Here is a 22,874-nt window from a genome sequence, read left to right as displayed (position 1 = left end):
AGAAAAATGAAGACTACAAGGCTCGGGCCAGGCGCGGTTGCTCACACCTGTAATCCAGCACATTGGGAGGCCGAGACGGGAGGATCACTTGAAGCCAGGAGTTTGAGACCAGCCTGGCCAACATGTTGAAATCCCCATCTCTACTAAAAATACAAAAATTAGCTGGGCATGGTGGTACGCACTCCTGTAGTCCCAGCTACTTGGGCAGCTGAGGCAGGAGAATGGCTTGAACCCGGGAGGTGGAGGTTATAGTGAGCTGACATCGTGCCACTGCACTCCAGCCTGGGTGACAGAGTGAGACTGTCTCAAAACAAAAACAAAAAAAGGCTCTTCCGAAGATGCTTTAATGAAAATAATCATTTCTTAGTCACCCCAAGAGCCCCAACTTTGATGTGGTTGAGAACTCAAGCCAAATATTGTGAAGGTGTAACTGTGTTGACCTCTAGCCACAGCTCAGTTGTTTTGCAAACTGTCTTGATCTCCTACAGGTGACTTGTCCCTACTGAGGACACCTATCAGTAGGTCAGGTAGCAGCTTTGTGAGACCTTCCTGCTGGTACCCAGAAGTAAGCTTGTGCCCACTAATTTTTTTTTTTAAATGAAAAGTTTGTTTTTTTTTTTTTTTTTTTTTTTTTTGAGACGGAGTTTCGCTCTTATTACCCAGGCTGGAGTGCAATGGCGCAATCTCGGCTCACCGCAACCTCCGCCTCCTGGGTTCAGGCAATTCTCCTGCCCCAGCCTCCTGAGTCGCTGGGATTACAGGCACGCACCACCATGCCCAGCTAATTTTTTGTATTTTTAGTAGAGACGGGGTTTCACCATGTTGACCAGGATGGTCTCGATCTCTTGACCTGGTGATCCACCCGCCTCGGCCTCCCAAAGTGCTGGGATTACAGGCTTGAGCCACCGCGCCCGGCGAAAAGTATGGTTTTATTGTATTTTCTTGTCAAACACCTTCACTTGAGGCAACAACTGAAGTACAATTTAGTTCAGCAGGAAATATCACACGTGGAGGGAAAACACACACTCAAAAAATCGCTTAAATTAAAGCCAAACATTCTTTCCAAGGCACAGCACTGGCATTTCAGATTGACAGCAGAACGAGTTTGTTTCCATGAAACAAAATTACGAGTCCAGGGTCTGTTTTTGAAAGAGCTTTGCGCTTCACCTCCACTTCTTGGGCTCCGGGAACAATGCTCGTGGCCCTCCTCAGGGCCAGGTAGCCAGTGACGACGTCAGAGGGCAGCCTCCGAACTAGGAAAACTCTTCGATGGTGCTGAACCGCAGTTTGCTCTGGGGGTCTGTGTAGTTGGCAGGAAGACCTGAAACATCAGAATACTTCTTAGCTGGCTTAAAGGATGGAGGAGCATCAATACTGAAGCAGTTAGGATCGTTCAGTTGCTACGCAATGCCCTTTTGGAAGCCAGGATTTGTTTCAGGTTCTTCCAGGTTCTGTTCTTGCCAGCTACCGCACCACCGTGGCCAGAGTGCACAAAGTTGGGATCCTTAAATGGCAAAGATTTGGTAGCTTTTTCCACAGGTGCTGTGCTAAACTCAGAGGGCACCATTTCATTCTCACTCCCGGCTTCCATGCTGACACCCTGCGCAAAGCTGGAGGCGCACGCTTTTTTCTTCTTACTGGAGCCATAGCCCCCGCCGCTGCTGCTGTTGTGGGAAGGGCTGGCCGGCCTCTTCTTGCTGTTCCGGACTATTCCGGGAGTGGAAGTGGTGGCCACAATTGCAATTTGAGCCACCATCACACCCTCAGACTTCCCCTGGTCCCCCTAATTTTTTAGCATTTTAATTTCTCACAACAGAAGAGACTGGCAAAGCTCAACAATTCCCTGTGTTTATTTATTTTGGAGACAAGTTCTTGCGCCATCACCCAGGCTGAAGTGCAGTGACACGATCATAGAGCACTGCAGCCTTCACCTTCTGGGTTTAAGGGATCCTCCCATCTCAGCCTCCTGAGTAGCTGGGACCACAGGTGCAAGCCACCATGCCCCACTAATTTTTACAAATTAGTTTTAGTAGAGGTGAGGTCAGGCTGGTCTTGAACTCCTGGGCTCAAGCCATCCTGCTTTGGCCTCCCAAAGTGCTGGGATTTCAGGCATGAGCCACGCACCTCGACTACTTTTTAACTCACTGCAACCTCCTCCTCCCTGGTTCAAGAAATTCTCCTGCCTCAGCCTCCTGAGTAGCTGGGACTACATGTGCGTGCCATCACACCCAGCTAAGTTTTTGTATTTTAGTAGAGACGAGGTTTTACTGCATTAGCCAGGCTGGTCTCCTGAGTTCAGGCAATTTGCCTGCCTCAGCCTCCCAAAGTGCTGGGATTATAGGTGTGAACCACTGTGTCTGGCCCACAAAACTGTTCTACAATGCTGTCATTTATTGCTAAGTTACTGTGTATGCATGTTATTTTTATGTGTAAGGTGACAACCCACGAGATTCCTCAGATATGTGTCTGTTTTCTCCAGTTCACTTATAAACATGACCTGAAACAAAAAATTAGCATCACAAAAACCACTTTATGACAAGGGCATTCAATGCCTTCAGTGGTAAACACTACCAGCAGGGTACTGCTGTTTGCTTAACTTTTTTTTTTTTTTTTTTTGAGATGGAGTCTTGCTCTGTCACCCAGGCTGTTTGCTTGCTTCCATCTTGGCTCACTGCAACCTCTCCCTCATGAGTTAAGTGATTCTCCTGCTTCAGCTTCCTGAGTAGCTGGAATTACAGGTGCACACCACCACGTCCAGCTAATTTTTGTATTATTAGTAGAGACAGGGTTTCACCATGTTGGTCAGGCTGATCTTGAACTCTGATCTCATGATCCACCTGCCTCAGCCTGCCAAAGTGTTGATGTTACAGGCGTGAGCCATTGCACCCAGAGCTTAAAAGTTTTAATCATTCCAGCAACAGATTTGGGATTAATCTGCTTTTTTTTTTTTTTTTTTTTTTTGAGATGGAGTCTTGCTCTGTTGCCTAGGCTGTGCAATGGCATGATCTCGGCTCATTGCAACCTCCAGCTCCTGGGTTCAAGCCATTCTCCTGCCTCAGCCTCCCGAGTAGCTGGGACCACAGGCACACACCACCATGCCCAGCTAATTTTTGTATTTTTAGTAGAAATGGGGTTTCTCCTTGTTGGTCAGGCTGGTCTTGAACTCATGACCTCAGGTGATCCACCCATCTCGGCCTCCCAAAGTGCTGGGATTACAGGTGTGAACCACCGAACCCACCCAAGAAAACATATAATATTTATTTTAATAAACTATAGGAAAGCACAAAGAAAATAAAAATCATCAAAATCTCATTATCCAGATAAAAGCAGCTGACATTTTGCTGCAACTTGCAAAATGCCTTTGGATTCAGATAACAGTGGTTCTCAGACTTTAGCATGCATCAGGATTAACTGGAGGGCTTGTTAAAACAGTACTTCTGAGTCAGTACTTCTGGAGTGGAGCTGATAATTTGAATTTCTAACACTCCAAGGTGTTCCTGACACTGTTGGTCCAGGTACCACACGTTGAGAGGCACTGGTATGTGTTCTGCACCTTGGCTATTCCAAGTAGGGTCCCCAACCAGAGGCATTGACATCATTTTGGGAACTTGTAATGCAGAATCTCAGGCTCCACCCCAGACCTACTGAATCAGAATCTATAATTTAATAAGATCCCTAAGAAATTTTTAAGCACAGGTTGGAGAAGCACTGGTTTATATTTTAAGCCTCATAGTATAAAACAGTTCCTTCCCCCACCATACTGAGGTATAATTTATACATAATACATATTTTATAATGTATAATTTGAAGAGTTTTGACAAAATGATACCTGTTTGTATCTTTTTGCCTCTCTACCCAACATAATGAGGACTTTCCTGTACTATTAGACGTTTTGGAAAAACATGACTTCTAATGGCTGTACAATACATTGTAGGTAAGAATGTTCCAGCGTAACCAATTATTCTTCTCCTTTTTTTTCCTTCCACCTCCCTCATTCAAGAGATTCTCCTGCCTCAGCCTCTGGAGTAGCAGGGACTGCAAGCGTGTACCACCACGGCCAACTAATTTTCATATTTTTAGTAGAGATGGGGGCTTCACCATATTGGTCAGGCTGGTCTCCTGAGCTCAGGCAGTCCACCTGCCTAGGCCTTCCAAAGTGCTGGGATTATAGGCAGGAGCCACTGTGCCCGGCCCAGTTTAAACAATTCTTCTATTGTGAGACATCTATGTTGTTCCCAATTTCTCAACAGTGTAAGTAATGCTTCAATAAATGCTTTTGGACTCAAGTGATTTCATCTGGACTTTAACATAATTTTCCACAGTTAAGTTGCTGAGGAAAGGGTATTGGACAGGCAAGAACAGGTATCCATTACTCAAGAAGAAAAAGTTAATGAACGAAATTTTTTTCTGTTTGGGTTTCAGGAATAATGGCTAGAACTCATTTAAAAAATCCATTGCAGCACATTCCTGTAATCCCAGCTATTCAGGAGGCTGAGACATGAGAATATTTTGAATTAGGGAGGCATAGGTTACAGTGAGCCGAGATCCTGCCACTGTACTTCACCCTTGGTGATAGAGCAAGACTCTATCTCCCCTCCCCCCCAAAAAGCCCAAAACCCCCCTAAAAAACCCACAAATAAAAATACAAGAATTAGCTGGGCATGGTGGCCGGCACCTATTGAGCCAAGATCGTACCACTGCACTCCATCCTCAGTGACAAAATGAGGCTCTATTAAAAAAAAAAAAAAAAAAAAAAAGATTCCTTTTTCTTTCTAAAAGGGTTTACATGCTTTCCTTCTACTATTTAATTTGTAAACAAGTGCATATTTACCAGATGGGGATTTCATCTTGGATTTGTATTCTGCCTTTTTCCACTTGGCAATGTCATGAACATCTTTTCATGTCAATAATATACACGATCATTCTTTTTTTTTTTTTTAGACAGTTTAGTTCTGTTGCCCAGATTGGAGTGCACTGTCATTATGGCTCACTGCAGCCTCCAGGGCTCAAGCGATCATCCTGCTTCAGCCTTCCAAGTAGCTGGGACCACAGGCATGCACCACCATATCCAGCCAATTTTTATGTTTTTTGTAGAGATGGGGGTCTTACTATGTTGCTCAGGCTGGTCTCAAGCTCCTGGACTCAAGCAATCCTCCCACCTCAGCCTCCCAAAGTCCTGGGAATACATGTATGAGCCACTGTGCCTGGCCTACATAATCATTTTTTTTTTTTTTGATGGAATTTTGCTCTCATTGCCCAGGCTGGATTGTGCAATGGAGTGATCTCAGCTCACTTCAACCTCCACCTCCCAGGTTCAAGTGATCCTCGTGCCTCAGCCTCCCAAGCAGCTGGGATTACAGGTGCCTGCCACCACACTTGGCTAATTTTTTGTAGTTTTAGTAGAGACAGGGTTTCACCATGCTGGCCAGGCTGGTCTCGGAACTCCTGACCTCAGGTGATCCAACAGCCTTGGCCTCCCAAAGTGCTGGGATTACAGGCGTGAGCCACCATGCCTGGCCTACATGATCATTCTTAATAGGCAACTCGTATTCCATATTTATTATTTTAACCTAATTGTGTTACCAGATGTCCTCTACTGTTGGACATTTAGGTTACTTTCCATTTTATGATTGCAGAAATTTCAATAAACATCTTTGCATAGGGTTTGTTTTGGGATAATTGTAGATTCACATGCAGTTTTAAGAAATGGATTAGGCCGGTTGTGGTGGCTCATGCCTGTAATCTCAGCACTTTGGGAGGCCAAGGCAGGTGGATCACAAGGTCAGGAGTTAGAAACCAGCCTGGACAATATGGTGAAACCTTGTTTCTCCTAAAAATACAAAAATTAGCCAGCCATGGTGGCATGCGCCTATAGTCCCAGCTACTCAGGAGGCTGAGGCAGAATCGCTTGAACCCAGGAGGCAGAGCTTGCAGTGAGCTGAGATCTCACCACTACACTCCAGCCTGGGTGACAAAGCAAGCCTCCGTCTCAAAAAAAAAGGAAAAAGAAAAAAAAAGAAATGGATCAGAAACAAGGACTCTTTCTGAAAGAAAAAAAAAAAAAAGGAATAATGGAAATCCATCGTACGCTTTGCCAACTCCCCCCCAATTTTGCAAAATTATATAGTAACCAGAATATTTACATTGAAACAACCCATTGATTTTATTATTTCCTTTTACTTGTACTCATATTTGTATGTGTTTACATAGTTTTTTGCACATGTCTGAGTCTTAACCAAATTCCTTTTCTTTTTTGAGACAGGGTCTTACTCTGTAGCCCAGGCTGGAGTGCAGTGGCACAATCTCTGGTCACTGTAACCTCTTTCTTTTGGGCTCAAGCAATCCTTCCTCCTTGACCTCCTAAACTTCTGGGATTAAAGGTCTGAGGCACCATGTGTGGCCCAGATTTCTTTGAAAGGGCTAATTCCTCCATTATCTTTGTCAACAGTACCCTTGGGTTTTTAGTTTATCCCTCTGGAAGTCAAGATTGTTTTATACTTTTCAAATAGTTTTTGACATTTAAATATTTCATCTATTTGAACTTAATTTTGGTGTAAGGTATGAAGAGATTTATCTGATTTTTTTCCTAAATGGATTAGACCCAATGTAACTTACTGATACCACCAAGTAGTTGACTAGGTTATTGAAATAGTTGTTAAAGGCCGGGCGCAGTGGCTCAAGCCTGTAATCCCAGCACTTTGGGAGGCCGAGGCGGGTGGATCACCAGGTCAAGAGATCGAGACCATCCTGGTCAACATGGTGAAACCCCGTCTCTACTAAAAATACAAAAAATTAGCCAGGCATGGTGGTGCGTGCCTGTAATCCCAGCTACTCAGGAGGCTGTGGCAGAAAAATTGCCTGAACCCGGGGGGCAGAGGTTGCGGTGAGCCGAGATCGCGCCATTGCACTCCAGCCTGGGTAACATGAGTGAAACTCCGTCTCAAAAAAACAAACAAAAAAAAACAACAAAAAAAAATCAAAAACGAAATAGTTGTTAAAGGAAGGTACCATTAAAAAAAACATACATGCGTATTTACTGATCAAGTATGGTGATGAAGAACTTAGTACTCATGTATAAAATCCCAGGGAAAAGTTTTATTGGCCTTAATTAGGTCATAATGCCTATCTCTTGGACCTATCACCATGGCCAGAGGCTGTAAGTTCTGTCAGAATATGACCGAAATGCTTCTGAAAGGGAAGTGAAGACTGTATTTTAGGATAAGTAAAAGGGTGTAGTGTATATTTTAAAAAAGGCATTCTATGGGTTGCAATGTTTGGAACATTTTATTGAAGTACAAAATTGTTGGAATTTAGCTAATAGAAAAACATAGTAAATATTTACAAAAACACTGATAACATCACTCAAGTCACACACAGGTAACAATGTAGACAGGTCTTTAAAAAGTTACAAATTGAAATTATGGAGATATGAATCTAATCACTCATTGCTGAGCATGGTTATCAATATAACATTTAAGATCTTAGAGCAAATGTCCTCCAGTCTTCTGCAATCCAGTGCCCTTTAGAAATTGGTTGCTCTCTTTGGGAGATTCAGACTCAGGCGCAGCCGGAGGGGACAGTTAAGAGCTGAAATCATCACATAACTGGTCTAATTTTCTTCATTCTATTGATTGTGTCAAGTTATAGACACAGTCAAAGTGTTTTTCTTTAGTCTCTGATGATTTGAGAAGATGAAGAACATGAGCAATTTCTCATTGCCTGAACAAAAATTTGACACATCAAGAGGCTGAGTGTGGAGTATCCGTAACTAGAACCATAAAGTTCTATCTGAGGGTACATTATGCATAAAACTAAGATAAAACAGAGAATTAACTATGCTGTATCTCATATTTACTAAAAGTAGGAAAGGTGGCAGAGTGACATTTTTAAATCAAACTGCTCTAGTTTTAGCTTAATGGATAATTAATAAACACACTGCTTTATGCTGAAGTGACCACATAACTATTTCTAGAGTTCAGAAGAACTGAAAATCAGGTTTTAAAGAAAAAAGAAAGCAGGCTCAAACACAAAACAGAGAACAATTTCCATGGTCAGTATTTAGACAGAACTATAAAAAGCTAAAGGGCTGGGCGCAGAGGCTCACACCTGTAATCCTAGCACTTTGGGAGGTGAGACAGGTGGATCACCTGAGGTCAGAAGTTTGAGACCAGCCTGGCTAACGTGGTGAAGCTCCGTCTCTACTAACACAAAAATTAATTAGGCGTGGTGGCTAGTCCCAGATACTTGGGAGGCTGAGGCAGGAGAATTGCTTGAACCCAGGAGGCGGAGGTTGCCATGAGCCAAGATCATGCCACTGCATGCCAGCCTGGGCGACAGAGTAAGACTCCATCTCAAAAACAAAACAAAACAAACAAAAAAGCTAAAGGACACTTGGGCTCTACTCACTTCATTTTGATGGTCTTGTACTGAAAACACTTTCCCCAAGCTAAATTCAAAGGGGAGGAAGTTAACAGCTTCAGGTAACTTTAAAACCAGTCTTGGGCTCAATAAGATAACTACTTAAAATTTTTAACTGCCTCACATTTTAAAACAGATCATCTTCATCTGACTCTTCCAGGTACGTTATAGGTTTCTTTGCCCGTCCAGATTTTGCCCGAGGAGCCAGAGCTGAATCAAAATCCATATGGAAGTCATCACTCTCCCCCTTGGATTTCTAAAAGAGGAGAAAGCCCAGGTAATTTGTACAATGTAAATCTGACAACATAATTGCAATGTAAAAAAAAAATTATCAAGACTACTTTCAAGGAGTTTTCTACTTTCTATCAAGTAATAAGAAGCAGATCTAAGGCCAGCTCTTCCATTGCCCAAGTAAGTGGCATATTTATTAACTTTGTTAAAACTAAATATTACGGTAAAAGCTAATGAATTATGAGTCAATTTTCTTAAAGACATGCCAAATTATTAAGAGCAAGGGCTTAGTTATGTCCTTCAGAATATCTACAGCAAAAAGACTGACTAGGATTAACACTCACCTTGCTTGTGACTGCTTTAGAAACAATTTTCTCAAAATTAGAGTCAGAATCATCAGAAGTGGATGGCTTCCTTTTGCGGCGATTCTTGGTTTTCGCAGGGTCAGGCTTTTGAGAGACACCAGAATTCAAGGCTGGATCCTTTTTAGTTCCTTTTGGGGCAGCTCTTTTTTTGGCACCGGTAGTGGTGGTGGAAGACTGACCTGCAATTCAACACAGGCATTTGTCACAGCCGCTATTTTTTTGAGATGGAGTCTCACTCTGTCGCCCAGGCTGGAGTACAATGGAGCGATCTTGGCTCACTGCAACCTTCACCTCCTGGGTTCAAGTGATTATCCTGCCTCAACCTCCTGAGTAGCTGGGATTATAGGCGCAGACCATCATGCCCAGCTAATTTTTCATATTTTTAGTAGAGACGGGGTTTCACCATGTTGGTCAAGCTGGTCTCAAACTCCTGACCTCAGGTGATCCACCTGCCTTGGGCTCCCAAAGTGCTAGGATTACAGGCATCATTAGTCACCATGCCTGGCCTAGTCACAGCCACTCTTAGATGGATTGTTCTCATTGTGAACTTTCTTCAGCAATGTGATGACTGTGTATGTTTAACAGGAAAAGACAATCTAAGAGAGCTGAAAATATATTAGAAAATCAAAGTATTCTTATACATTCAATTTTTTTTTTGAGACAGAGTCTTGTTCTGTCTCACCCAGGCTGGAATGCAGTGGCGAGATCTCGGCTCACTGCAGCCTCTGCCTCCTGGCTTCAAGTGATTCTCTGGTTTCAGCCCTCCAAGTAGCTGGAACTACAGGCATGTGCCACTTCACCTGGCTAATTCTGTATTTTTTTTTTTTTTTTGAGATGCAGTTTCGCTCTTGTTGCCCAGGCTGGAGTGCAGTGGTGCAATGTTGGCTCACCGCAATCTCCGCCTCCTGGGTTCAAGCGATTCTCCTGACTCAGCCTCCCCAGTAGCTGGGATTACAGGCTCACGTTACCATGCCTGGCTATTTTTGTATTTTTTAGTAGAGATGGGGGTTTCTCCATTTTGGTCAGACTGGTCTTGTTGAATTCCCAGCCCCAGGTGATCTGCCTGCCTTGGCATCCCAAAGTGCTGGGATTACAGGCATGAACCACCACACCCAGCCACACCCAGACTTAAACATTCAGGAGTTTGAGACCAGCCTGACCAACATGAAGATACTCCGTCTCTACTGAAAAAAAAAAAAATACAAAATTAGCCAGGCATGGTGGCACAAACCTGTAGTCCCAGCTACTCAGGAGGCTGAGGCAGAAGAATTGCTTAAACCCAGTTGGCAGAGGTTGAAGTGAGCTGGAATCAAGCCATTACACTCCAGTCTGGGCAACAAGAGCAAAAAGATCAAAACTCCATCTCAAAAAAAAAAAAAAAAAAAAAAAAAAAAAAAAAAAGTTTCATATTAAACATTGCAACTGCTTATAAATCCTAACCTTGTCATAGAAATGAACTAGATGAAACCTGATATTGAGAGAAATGTGCTGATTTTAAACCTTTGGACTACCTTATTTTGAAGACAGGGTCTCTCTCACTTAGGCTGGAGAGCAGTGGCTTGATCATAGCTTATTACAGCCTTGAACTACTGGCCTCAAGCGATCCTCTTGCTTTAGCTTCCCAAAGTGCTGAGATTACACGCATGAGCCACTGTGCCTAGCTTTTGTTTTCTGACTAATCAAGTGCAGTAGTAAGAAGGGGGAAAACAGTAGAAAAAGGAGTTTGATATGTAACTGAATGAACAATCAATAGAGATGACTTACTATTTTGGACCAGCCTTGACTACTAATTTTGATTATAAAGATCTAAAAGAAATTGTTTCCATTTGGAAAAGGTTTAATTTGTAATATCAATAGTAAATTTTGGCAATAAAAAATTGAAACTGACTTGTGGAAACCAGTTAGTTAATTGCAACATTAACTCATCTCAAAGATTTAGGCTTACTTTTTGCTGCTGTCTTCTTCACTGTCACATTCTTTTTAGGAACTGGGTTTGTAATTTCAGTTTCATCTGGGAAATGTGTAGCAGGAGGGCTTGAAGACAGTGGTACACTATCCTTAGCATCATCACCTTCAAGGTCTATTATTTCAAATGGAAAGGAAAATAGTTCATTTAAGCAACACATGAAAATCCATTTTCTGCTTTGTCCCTGCTATGAATTCCTATTGAAACACCAAATATGTGATTTTTCTGGAATATTTAAAACATACTCTTAAAACTTTGTTTTAATTTCTTTTTTTTTTTCTTTTTTTTTTTTTAGACGGAGTTTCGCTCTTGTTACCCAGGCTGGAGTGCAATGGCGTGATCTCGGCTCACCGCAACCTCTGCCTCCTGGGTTCAGGCAATTCCCCTGCCTTAGCCTCCTGAGTAGCTGGGACTACAGACACGCGCCACCATGCCCAGCTAATGTTTTTGTATTTTTAGTAGAGACGGGGTTTCACCATGTTGACCAGGATGGTCTCGATCTGTTGACCTCGTGATCCACCCGCCTCGGCCTCCCAAAGTGCTGGGATTACAGGCTTGAGCCACCGCGCCCGGCCTAATTTCTAAATTTTTTATCAGCAAGAACAGTTTTTTTGTATCTCTAGCACAAAGCAAAGTACCTGGCTAACACTGTAATTACTTTTAGTATATTGAATGCAGAACCTATTTATATGTGAAACTAAACAATATTAACATAATGTTAATAAGAGCTCAAATTTATTTCCAAAGGAAGTACTTGGATAATGTAGGCAGGATTAGAACCCAGTTGGATCTGAGTATCCCAGTAAGGCAGATGTCTCAATACTTTTACTTAAATACATACCTGGCATGGCACTTTTCTGTGGTTTCGGTTCTTTAAGTCTAGAATTAAAAAAATATACATATCCTGACAACCAATTCTAAATGCGTTAAGCAAAAAAGAATATATTAGAAACAACCATGACAAAACCCGTATTAGATAAGATACTTACTTTGGGGAAGTTTTGGTTTTAGGTGGACTAGCATCTGATGGGACAAAATCTTCATCCTGAGTATTTTCATCAAAATCGGAGAAATCTTCATCTGAATCCAAATCCACTGTGAATTTGGTTTTTGCTAGAAAAAACACACATATATAAAAAAATCAGAGGGTAGTAGGAGAAACATTTAATTTATAGGTCGAAATAAACATTTCATGAATATTTTAGCTTTTAATCTCCTGAAAGATGCTTCAGTGTTTCAAAGCTTTAGCATAATTTATTGCTCTATTAAGATATAGTAATTTTGGGGGCAAAGTACCCTGAAGTATATTGGCCATTCAACTCCTACAGCATATCTATAATGTTCTTTTAGTTTTCCTTACTTGCTGCTCTCCGTGGCTCTGTTTCTCGTGGAGGGACATCGAAATTACTTTCATCACTGCTCCTATCTGATTCTGAATCAGACCAGGGATTTCTCTTCTTTCCTTTTTTGATTGGTTTAAATGGCAATGTGGTTTGTTTCTTTGTCTTTGTACCTAGAGGGGAGATAGAAATTAATCACCTTTATATATTCTTAGACTCACTTTTCTCCATCTATCATCCATCCATCCTTCAAATTTATTGACTGCTGTGATAGTTCTGAGAATATAACGATGAAAATAAACAGACACGATCCCTGTTTTTGTGGAGCATGTAGCTTGGTCACTTCATCTCACAAATAAATATAATGTGGTTGGGGCACAGTGGCTCATGCCTGTAATCCCAGTACTTTGGGAGGCTGGGGTGGGAGGATTACTTGATCCCAGGGATTTTAGATCAGCTGGGGCAAGATGTAAGACCCCATCTTGGTTGGGTGTGGTGGCTCATGCCTGTAATCTCAGCACTTTGGGAGGGTGAGGTAGGCAGATCACTTGGGCTCAGGAGCTTGAGACTAGCCTGGACAACATGGTAAAACCCCATCTCTACAAAAAATACAGAAATTAGCGCGCATGGTGGAGTGTGCCTGTGGTTCCAGCCACTAGGGAGGCTGAGGCAGGAGGATTGTTTTGAGCCTAGGAGATTGAGGATATGAGCTGTGATCATGCCACTATACTCCAGCCTGGGAGACAGAGTGAGATCTTGTCTCAAAGAAAAAAAAAAAAAGAAAAAGAAAAAAAAGGACTGTCTCTACAAAAAAGTTTTAGAAATTAGCCAGTCATGGTGGTGAGCGCCTATAGTCCCAGCTACTTGGGAGACTGAAATAGAGGGATTGCTTGAGCCAAGATTTCAATACCAGCCTGGGCAACACAGTGAGATCCTGTCTCAAAAAAAGTACATACTCAAGGACAGAGATCTTAACATTTATAATCAATTGATTTCTGACAAGGGTGAAGACAAACATTGTGGAAAGAAGTCTTTTTAACATATGGTACTGAAATAATTGGATATCTACAGGCAAGGGAATCAGGTTGGACACCTTCCGCATACCCCATACAAAAACTAACATAAAGTGGATCACGGACCTAAATCTAAGAGCTAAATCTGTAAAATGCTTAGAATAAAACACAGAGGCCTACCTTCATGACTTTCAGTTTAACAAAAGATTAGATATGACACCAAAAGCATAAGCAATAACAAAAAAATAGGTAACCTGGACTTCATAAGAATTAAAAATTTGTGCTTCAAAAAACATCATCAAGGCTGGGCGCAGTGGCCCATGCTTGTAATCCCAACAGTATGGGAGGCTGATACCAACCACTTCATACACACTAGAATGGCTAGGATCAAAGAGAAAGATGACAAATGCTGGTGAGGAAGTGGAGAAACAGGAATCCTCATACACTGTTGGTGGGAATGCAAAATGGTGCAACTGCTTTAGAAAACAGTCCAGCAGTTCCTTAAAAGGTTAAACATAGAATAATCATGACTCAACTATTCTACTCCTAGGTATCTCCCCAAGGGAAATGAAAATTTAAGTTCACACAAAACCTTGCACAGTACATAAATGCTCACAGTATTAATCACAATCATCAAAAAGTAAAAACAGGCCAGGCATAGTGGCTCACGCCTGTAACCCCAGCACTTTGGGAGGCCAAGGCGGGTGGATCACCTGAGGTGAGGAGTTTGAGACCAGCCTGGCAAACATGACAAAACCCCATCTCCACTAAAAATACAAAAAAATTAGCCAGGTGTGGTGGCAAACACCTGTAATCCCAGCTATTTGGGAGGCTGCGACAGGAGAATCACTTGAACCTGGGAGGCAGAGGTTGCGGCAAGCTGAGATTGTGCCCCTGCACTCCAACCTGGGAGGCAGAGGTTGCGGCAAGCTGAGATTGTGCCCCTGCACTCCAGCCTGGAGTGCAGTTGGAGACAGACTCCGTCTCAATTAAAAAAGAAACAAAAAAACCCATCAACTAATTAACAGATAAAATGTGGCATAGCCATACAATGAAATACTATTTAGCAATAAAAAAGAATCAAGTACTGGCTGGGCTCAGTGGCTTGTACCTGTAATCTCAGCACTTTGGGAGGCCGAGGTGGGTGGATCACTTGAGGTCAAGAGTTTGAGACCAGCCCGGCCAAAATGGTAAAACACTGTTTCTACTAAAAATACAAAAATTCAGGAGGCTGAGGCAGGAGAATTGCCTGAACCTAGGAGGCGGAGGTTGCGGTGAGCTGAGATCGCGCCATTGCACTCCAGCCTGGGTAACAAGAGTGAAACTCTGTCTCAAAAAAAAAAAAAGGAAAAAAAAACAAAACAAAAATTAGTTGGGCGTGGTGGTGCGGGCCTGTAATCCCAGGTACTCAGGAGGCTGAGGCAAGAGAATCGCCTCAACCTAGCAGGCAGAGGTTGCAGTGAGCCAAGATCTTGCTACTACTGCATGCCAGCCTGGGTGACAGAGCAAGAGTCTGTCTCAAAAAAACAAAACAAAACAACAACAAAAAATGAATACATCGGGTGCTACATGGGTTACCCTTGAAAATATTGTGCTAAGTGAAAGAAGTCAGCTCCAAGAGACAACATATTATAGACTCAATTTACAGGAAATGTCCAGAATAGGAAAATCTAGAGATAGGAGTGTAATGCCACAGTCTTGGTTCTCTGCAACCTCTGTCTCCTGGGTCCAAATGATTCATGACCTCAAGTGATCTTCTTGCCTCAGCCTCCCAAAGTGCTGGAATTACAGGCATGAGCCATGGTGCCCAGCCGAATGGTATATGTTAAATGGACAAATTTGGTATGTGAATATCTCAATAAAGATGTTTTTAAAAAAGTAGATAGTAGTCATTATCAAATGATTAACAGAATTGTTAATTCTATTTAGTTCACTGAGTGAACATTACCTATATTACCTATATGTTATACTCTAGAGATACTATAATACAAACATGACTGACATATAGTCACTTTCCTTAAGAAACTTTATATACTAGAACCTCATAATTGGCTAGAAAATGAAATCTAATAAACTGGGTGTTTTCTTAGATCCCAATTAAGGAGTTCAAATTAACAAACTATTTCATTATAAAATATTTTCTAAAATGAAGCAAATTCCAAGGACAATGTTAAAGAGGTCCAAGTAGAATTCAATCTTCTTTCAGGTTTCTCAAATCAACAAAAAGGTTTTGAACATCTATGTGGAACGTCCCAGGTAAGAAACACAATTTAATCTTCACTTTATACTATTTTCCTTAAAATGCTGTAATACCTGGTTCTCTTTTCTGTTTCTTTTCTAATCTTTGTTTTAGGCCTTCTAATTCCATGCCATCTTCTTGAGGGCTTCCTTCAGTATTTTCATTCTAAAAGAAAGCAAGACAAAAATGGTTAAGTTTTGCCAACTTATTTGAAAGATACAGTCAAATATATAAATATATAGTCAAATATAAATAGGGTCAAAGAGTGCTTTTTTCTTTGGGCAGCTCTGAATAAAGGTACAGGTATGACTTTTTCAAGATATTTATACATTAAAAAACCAGGTACATAGGAAAGTTAGGGTTGGATATAGAATAAATTCTGAACTATGGGATTAGAAATCTTATGTTTTTAAAAATTTTAAGTGGAGCTATGCATCAATATTTTATGCATAATTTTTTCAAGAGTATTACTTTTTTTTGACATGGAGTTTCTCTCTGTTGCCCAGGCTGAAGTGCAGTAGTGCAACCTTGGCTCACTGCAACCTCTGCCTCCTGGGTTCAAGCAATTCTCCTGCCTCAGCCTCCTAAGTAGCTGGATTACAGGTGCCCGTCACCATGCCTGGCTAATTTTTTGTATTTTTAGTAGAGATGGGATTTTCACTATGTTGGCCAGACTGGTCTCCAACTAGTGACCTCAAGTGATCCACCCACCTTGGCCTCCCAAAGTGCTGGGATTACAGGCGTGAGCCACAAGAGTATTACCTTAATTTTCTTTTTACTTTTCTTTTCTGCATCTGCTTTCATTTCTATAGTTATTCGTGGAATGACTCTTTGACCAGATGGAGAAGGCAAAACTTCAGCCATTTGTGCTTTTTTCCCCTTTGCTTTCCCCCCTTTCCCAGGAAGTCCGACTTGCTCATCTTGTTTTTCCTTGGCTTCAACAGCCTATAGAAGGGATATAAGAAAGCAAATTTATATGCTAACAAAAACACTACAACATCTAAAAGGCCATAGTTAAGCTGATTTCCATTTGTTACATCTTAAAAACTCGTGATAAATTGTTCCATAACCTAGTATACTATCAACAATAGTGAAAATGTAATTAAGGCACACCTTGAAAAGGCAGGTGTGGAGACAGAAGACTGGGTTTTATTCCTGATTCTACCACTTAACCTTTTTGAGGAAAACAAGGGAGAAATTAAGAATAAAACTTGTATATACATATATATGTATAAATTCACATATAAAATATGAAAGCAAGTGATGCACACTTATCCAATCAAGTGATTAAAATGAGCTAGGCATCTATACTGAAGTGCAATAATATAAATTTGCATGTTAAATTTAAGAAATAAGGTTTTTTGTTTTTTTAAAGAGACAGAGTTATGCTCTATCACCCAGCCTGGAGTACATGGTTAAATGATCATAGTTCACTGCAGCCTTGAACTCCTGTTCTTCAGTGACCCTCCCACCTTGGCCTCCAGAGTAGCTGAGACTATAGGCCCACACCACCATGCCTGGCTATTTAAAAAAAAATTTTGTAAAGATGAGGTCTTGCTATGTTGTCCAGACTGGTCTTGAACTCCTAATCTCAAGTGATCCTCCTGCTTCAGCCTCCCATAGCACATTGGAATTACAGGCGTGAGCCACCACACCCAGTGGCTTTATCCTTTTTTTATTTTTATTTATTTTTTATTTAAAAAATTTATTTATTTATTATTATTTTTTGAGACAGAGTTTCACTCTTGTTGCCAAGGCTAAAGTACAATGGTGCAAGTTTGGCTCACTGCAACCTCCGCCCCCGAGGTTCAAGAGATTTTCCTGCTTCACCCTCCTGAGTAGCTGGGATTACAGGCGCCCGCCACCATGCCTGGCTAATTTTTTGTATTTTTAGTAGACATGGGGTTTCACTGTGTTGACCAGGCTGGTCTTGAATTTCTGATCTCAGGTGATCTACCTGCCTCAGCCTCCCAAAGTGTTGGGATTACAGGCATGAACTACCACGTCTGGCAGCAGCTTTGTCCTTTTCAGCCAACTTGGGGGACTGGGTTGGTGGTCTTCCACATTTAAGTGCAATTCTCCTGCCCCAGCCTCCTAAGTAGCTGGTACTACAGGCGCACACCAACATGCCTGGCTAATTTTTGTATTTTTAGTAGAGACAGGGTTTCACTATGTTGGCGAGGCTGGTCTTGAACTCCTGACCTCAAGTGATGCGCCCATCTCAGCCTCCCAAAATGCTGGAATTATCAGCATGAGCCACTGCACCTGGCCAATGATCTGTTCTTTTATACATTATTTTGGATTTATCTTTATGCCTCTTATTTTCTTTCTATTGCCAATTGTGAACTATCTTGACAAAGGTATACTGCAGAATACATTATTTCATTAATAAAAATTCTAGCATGAGAATTATAAACTACACACCTCTAATTCTTCAATAAATGCAGCCAAGTCTTCTTTCCACAAATCTGATGGACTCTTTCTCTTTAACATGTCCAGCTCTTGTTCCTTCATAATTTCAAAATTGAGTTAATATATGTACACAAGCAGCATTTTCATGCAACACATAATTTTTACTTTTACCATGAGAACAAAACTAAGCAGCATGTACCATCCTACCACCAACTCACTTTTTCATTTCTTAGTCTGCACAGTTCATCTTTCTTTTCCTTGGTTAGATACCAAAGGGGCATATCAAGAAGATAGTTGAAGGTTGGTCCAGAATCTGTTACGGAGTCACTCTTTTCAGTTTCCTTTTCGTTGTCACTCTCTTCGTTTTCTTCTTCATCTGGAACCTAAAGGATGAAATAAAATGTAGCCTTATTAGAAAATGTGAAACATAAGCATTATTTAATACATAGTCTTTAAACAATATAGAAAAGTGCCAACCAAGATTACCTTTTGCTGGGCTTCTTTCCAAGCCTTCACAGGATCTGAATCATATCCCCTCTGAATCAGAACTTTAATTAATTCTTTCTTAGGCTTATTTTCTATTTAAAAAAAAAAGTAGAGATAATGATTTTGAGTATTATTTTAGGAAAGGGATAAGGTTTTACCAGTCAAAAGTTTAAAACTGGAAATTAAACTTAGTCTTGCACAAATTTGTACATTCGGGTATACAGGCAAGTATTCCTAAACCACTGACAAATGTAAATTACCACAAGGGGGCAGTCAAATCATATATCAGGCTATGATCAAATCTTTAATTTTTTTTTTTTTTTTGAGATAGGGACTCTGTCATTCTTGACAGGCTGGAGTGCAGTGGCACTATTTAGGCTTACTGCAGCCTTGACCTCCCTAGCTCAACAGCTCAAGTGCTGGGATTACAGGTGTTAGCTGCCACACCCAGACAGTATAAGCCACTTATAATCTTCCTGCTTTTTTTCCCATTAGACTTACTATCTTTTATTTTCTGTTCCTGTAGCATGATTAGTGTACTATTATTCTCTTGATCAATCAGTTTATGCAAGATTTTCTAGCTTTCTATTCTCCTCATGTCTAATTGCCAACTAAATCTTGATTTCTCAAGATGCTCAATCAAGGAAACACCATCTCTTTCAAACTATAAATATCGAATCAGATATTTAAAAGAAATCTTTGCATAAGTGACTAGGTGAATTAAATGGATTCTGACTCTCTCTCCATCATTACTCTCACCAAAAATGTTTAAAGAAAGTTTGGCATAACTAGAGTTTTAGTAAGCAGTTATTATTACCAAAACATACCAATGATTATTTTGCCATCTATTTTCTCTAAGATAAAGCGAGCCTGATTATTCAGTTTGGCAGACTCAGCACCAAGCATTCCTAGGAGCCATTCTTTTCTTAATCCATAATATTTAAGTCTGAGTTCAAAGAAGTCTCTTAGAATATCCAACACCGTGTCATATTTCTTTAAACAGCCTACGTGGTCAAAAAGCACCTGGCAAAGGAAAACAATATTAGAGCCAAGAATAGGCAAATTGGCTAAACTTTATAAAGGTAGACTAAGATAAGATATACTTTTAAAACTGATAATAATCTTTATTTTATTTATTTTTTTTTTTGGAGACGGAGTCTTGCTCTGTTGCCCATGGCTGAAGTGCAATGGCACCATCTTGACTCACTGCAACTTCTACCTCTTGAGTTCAAGTGATTCTCCTGCCTTAGTCTTTCAAGCAGCTGGGACTACGGGCATTAGCCACCACACCCAGCTAATTTTTGTATTTTTAGTAGAGATGGGGTTTCACCATATTAACCAGGCTGGTCTTGAACTCCTGACCTCGTGATCCACCCACCTCAAGCCTCCCAAAGTGCTGGGATTACAGGTGTGAGCCAGATATTAATCTTTAATATAAATTGAAACATATGTACATCTCGCAAAACGAATACATACCATAGAGTTGCATGTGAGACTAGTTTGGAGTTTGAAGACTTTGTGTAGCCCAACTCTCTCTGCCTCTGCCAGTTTTTCTTCAGTCATCTTCACAACAAATTTCACAGTGGTATCTGTATGGTATTCCCTATAGTCGGTTATGAGAGGAGGTGTCTTCTCAGTGCCATTCAACATGGGCTCTAGAACTTGTTCTTTGTATGTCTAAAGAAATAAATAATCCTGAAGTTTCTAAAATATAGGCTCCTGAATAGTCAAAAGCGGTAATACAAAAAGTGTTTCTTTTGATCACAAAACTAAAAAAGAAATCCACAATTATTTACCTGGGTCCATGTTCTGATGGGAAGCTCTGAGATTTCAATGGTTGTGGAATTAAGAATAGCCACTTCACCACTAATCACATATTGATTTGGAGCAAGTTCTTCAATAGTACCCTTGAAGTTCTTGTAACTTGGAAGCTAAATTGGCATTTTAAAAAAAATGTTTCCTAAATGTTATACTAGACAGAAATCACAACCGCGTGTAACAATAAATCTAAGTATAAAGTATGAAATTAAATTTTATGTTTGCATCCTCTTTAATTATACAATCTACTCAATTGAAACCCAAGGAAAAGTAAAGCTCTTATAACACACACAGAATACTTACCATTGGCAAAGGTTCTTCTCCATCCATCAAACGCCTGATGTTATTTACAACTTCACGAACATCAAAGTTGGGGATTTTGCAGGACCACCCAGTACCGATTCCTTCAGCACCATTTATTAGCACCATGGGAATAATAGGAATGTACCATTCAGGCTCAACACGCTGGTTGTCATCATATAAAAACTTCAATGTATGATCATCTTTTGGTGGAAATAACAACCGAGTCAAAGAGCTAAAGAAAAGAATCAAATAATATTATTTTATAAAAATACTGAATTCGACACAGCTTTTATGAAAAGGACGTATGTTATCTCATACTTATATATGAAAATTATCTTGGTTTTACTTGCTGACTAATACTCATTTAATAATATTTACTGAGCACTTTCTACGTGTTAGGCACATAACGTCTCAATTCTCAAGGAGCTCACATTCCAGTAGAGATTTGACAATGAACATACATTTTGTTAGGTGGTGGGCTAAATACTGAGAAGGAAAAGTAAGAAAGTGACTGAAGAGGTACGAATGAAAGTTATGCCTTTTCTGATAAGATTACATTTGAGCAGAGAAAAGAAATTGAGGGTGTCAGGCATGGTAGCTCGAGCATGTAATCCCAGCACTTTGGGAAGCCAAGGTAGGGGGATCACCTGAGGACAGGAGTTCAAGACCAGCTTGGCCAGCAGAGTGAAATGCAGTCTCTACTAAAAATACAAAATTAGCTGGCTGTGGTGGTGTGCACCTGTAATCCCAGGTACATGGGAGGCTTAGGCAGGAGAATCACTTGAATCTGGGAGGCGGAGGTTGCAGTGAGCTGAGATCGTGCTAGCCTAGGCAAAAAGAGCAAAACTCCTCCAAAAAGAAAAAAGAAAGAAAGAAACTGAGGGACCGAGCCATATGGATATCTAGAGAAGCAGTGTTGCAGGCAAAGGAACCAGTAAGTAAAAGACCCTGAAGAGGAAATGTGCTTAGTGTATTTGAGTATAGGCTGAGGATAGTGTGGCTGGAGAAGACATGGTATGAGAAGGAATCAAGAGATATGGAAGGTGGGGACATGGATCACATAATGTCTGGTTAGCTAAAAGAGGTCTTTAGATTTTACTCTGAGTAGTTGAAGGCTCTGAATCAGAGTGACCTATTTTTACTTTTTTCGAGATGGGAGTTTCACCCTGTCACCCAGGATGGAGTGCAATGGTATGATCTCGACTCACTGCAACTTCTGCCTCCCAGGTTCAAGCAATTCTCCTGCCTCAGCCTCCCAAGTAGGTGGGATTACAAGTGTGCACCACCACGTCCAGCTAATTTTTTATATCTTTAGTAGAGGCAGGTTTTCACCAGGTTGGCCAGGCTGGTCTTGAACTCCTGACCTTGTGATCTGCCCACCTTGGCCTCCCAAGCCGCTGGAATTATAGGCATGAGCCACTGTGCCCAGGTGGAGTGATTTATTTTTTTTAAAAAACAATTTGCTATAAAAAAAGACAGACAGTAGATTATATTGCAATAGTTTAGATGAGATGGGGGTGGCTTAGTATTTTTCCAGTGCAGAGCCCATAAAATTTGCTGAGGAACTGAATGTAAGTGTCAAGCAAAGGAGTCAAGGGTGACAAGGTTTTTGGCTTGAGGAATTAGAAGGATGGCATTTCATTTACTGAGAAAGGAAAACTGAGGATTTGGTTTTAGATACTTATGTTTGAGATACTTAACTAGATATCTGAGTGGGAAATGTTGAGAGGGCAGTCAGACATAAAAGTTGAGAGTTCAGGGGAGAGACCAGGACTGGAAATTTAAAGGTAGAGACCAGATAAATGTGAGATTATTTGGGAACTGAGTGTAGATAGTAGAAAGAGATCTGATGAAGGAGCCCTAGGATGAACCAGTATTTAGAAGTTGGGAAGGTGAGAAGGATCCAGCAAAGAAAGCTAATAAGGAAGAAGAGAACCAGAGAAGTCTACTGTCATAGAGGCCAAATAAGGTGTTTCAAGGATGGAGCAATTAGTAACTGTGTTGAATGCCACTGAAAGGGTGACTGGGATGACAGCTGAAAATTGGCCATTCATAATGTACTCTCCATAGTTTTGTAAAGGAGTAAAATTTCAATAGTGATATTTAGAAGAATCAAAGTTTTCTTTACTCAGTCCCGAACTCTACATCAGGGTTTCTCAGTCTTAGCATAACTGACATGTTGCACTGGATAATTCTTTGTTATGAGGGGGCTTTCCTGTGTATGTTAGGGTATTTATAAGCCTCACCCCGGCCTTTGCCCACTAGAAGCCAGTATTTTCTGAT

The 22,874-nt window shown here is 40.9% G+C and overlaps 1 protein-coding gene and 1 pseudogene across 1 annotated transcript in view; both read right to left on the bottom strand.

Moving 5' to 3' along the window:
- Positions 1-923: 923 nt before the first annotated feature.
- LOC116552866 lies at positions 924-1,791 on the bottom strand (annotated as a pseudogene).
- A 6,615-nt stretch (positions 1,792-8,406) lies between these two features.
- The window catches only part of TOP2A (DNA topoisomerase II alpha), a 30,838-nt gene continuing 16,370 nt past the window's right edge, over positions 8,407-22,874 (bottom strand). The window contains exons 21-35 of the mRNA XM_032279749.1: positions 20,592-20,823; positions 20,267-20,401; positions 19,947-20,147; positions 19,298-19,493; positions 18,471-18,562; positions 18,203-18,367; positions 17,997-18,080; positions 16,335-16,517; positions 15,647-15,737; positions 12,341-12,493; positions 11,970-12,093; positions 11,822-11,859; positions 10,960-11,094; positions 8,994-9,193; positions 8,407-8,674 (exon numbers count right to left, since the gene is read on the bottom strand). Coding sequence (XP_032135640.1) covers positions 8,546-8,674; positions 8,994-9,193; positions 10,960-11,094; positions 11,822-11,859; positions 11,970-12,093; positions 12,341-12,493; positions 15,647-15,737; positions 16,335-16,517; positions 17,997-18,080; positions 18,203-18,367; positions 18,471-18,562; positions 19,298-19,493; positions 19,947-20,147; positions 20,267-20,401; positions 20,592-20,823 — 2,158 coding nt within the window. The 3' untranslated portion in view covers positions 8,407-8,545. The remainder of the gene's footprint in view (positions 8,675-8,993; positions 9,194-10,959; positions 11,095-11,821; positions 11,860-11,969; positions 12,094-12,340; positions 12,494-15,646; positions 15,738-16,334; positions 16,518-17,996; positions 18,081-18,202; positions 18,368-18,470; positions 18,563-19,297; positions 19,494-19,946; positions 20,148-20,266; positions 20,402-20,591; positions 20,824-22,874) is intronic.

The sequence above is a fragment of the Sapajus apella genome, unplaced genomic scaffold (genome assembly GCF_009761245.1).
Source record: "Sapajus apella isolate SASKATOON/1434 unplaced genomic scaffold, GSC_monkey_1.0 scaffold12, whole genome shotgun sequence".
Lineage (NCBI taxonomy): Eukaryota > Metazoa > Chordata > Mammalia > Primates > Cebidae > Sapajus > Sapajus apella.
Note: the sequence above shows the minus strand (reverse complement) of the source record. Positions and strands in the feature narration are given on the sequence as shown.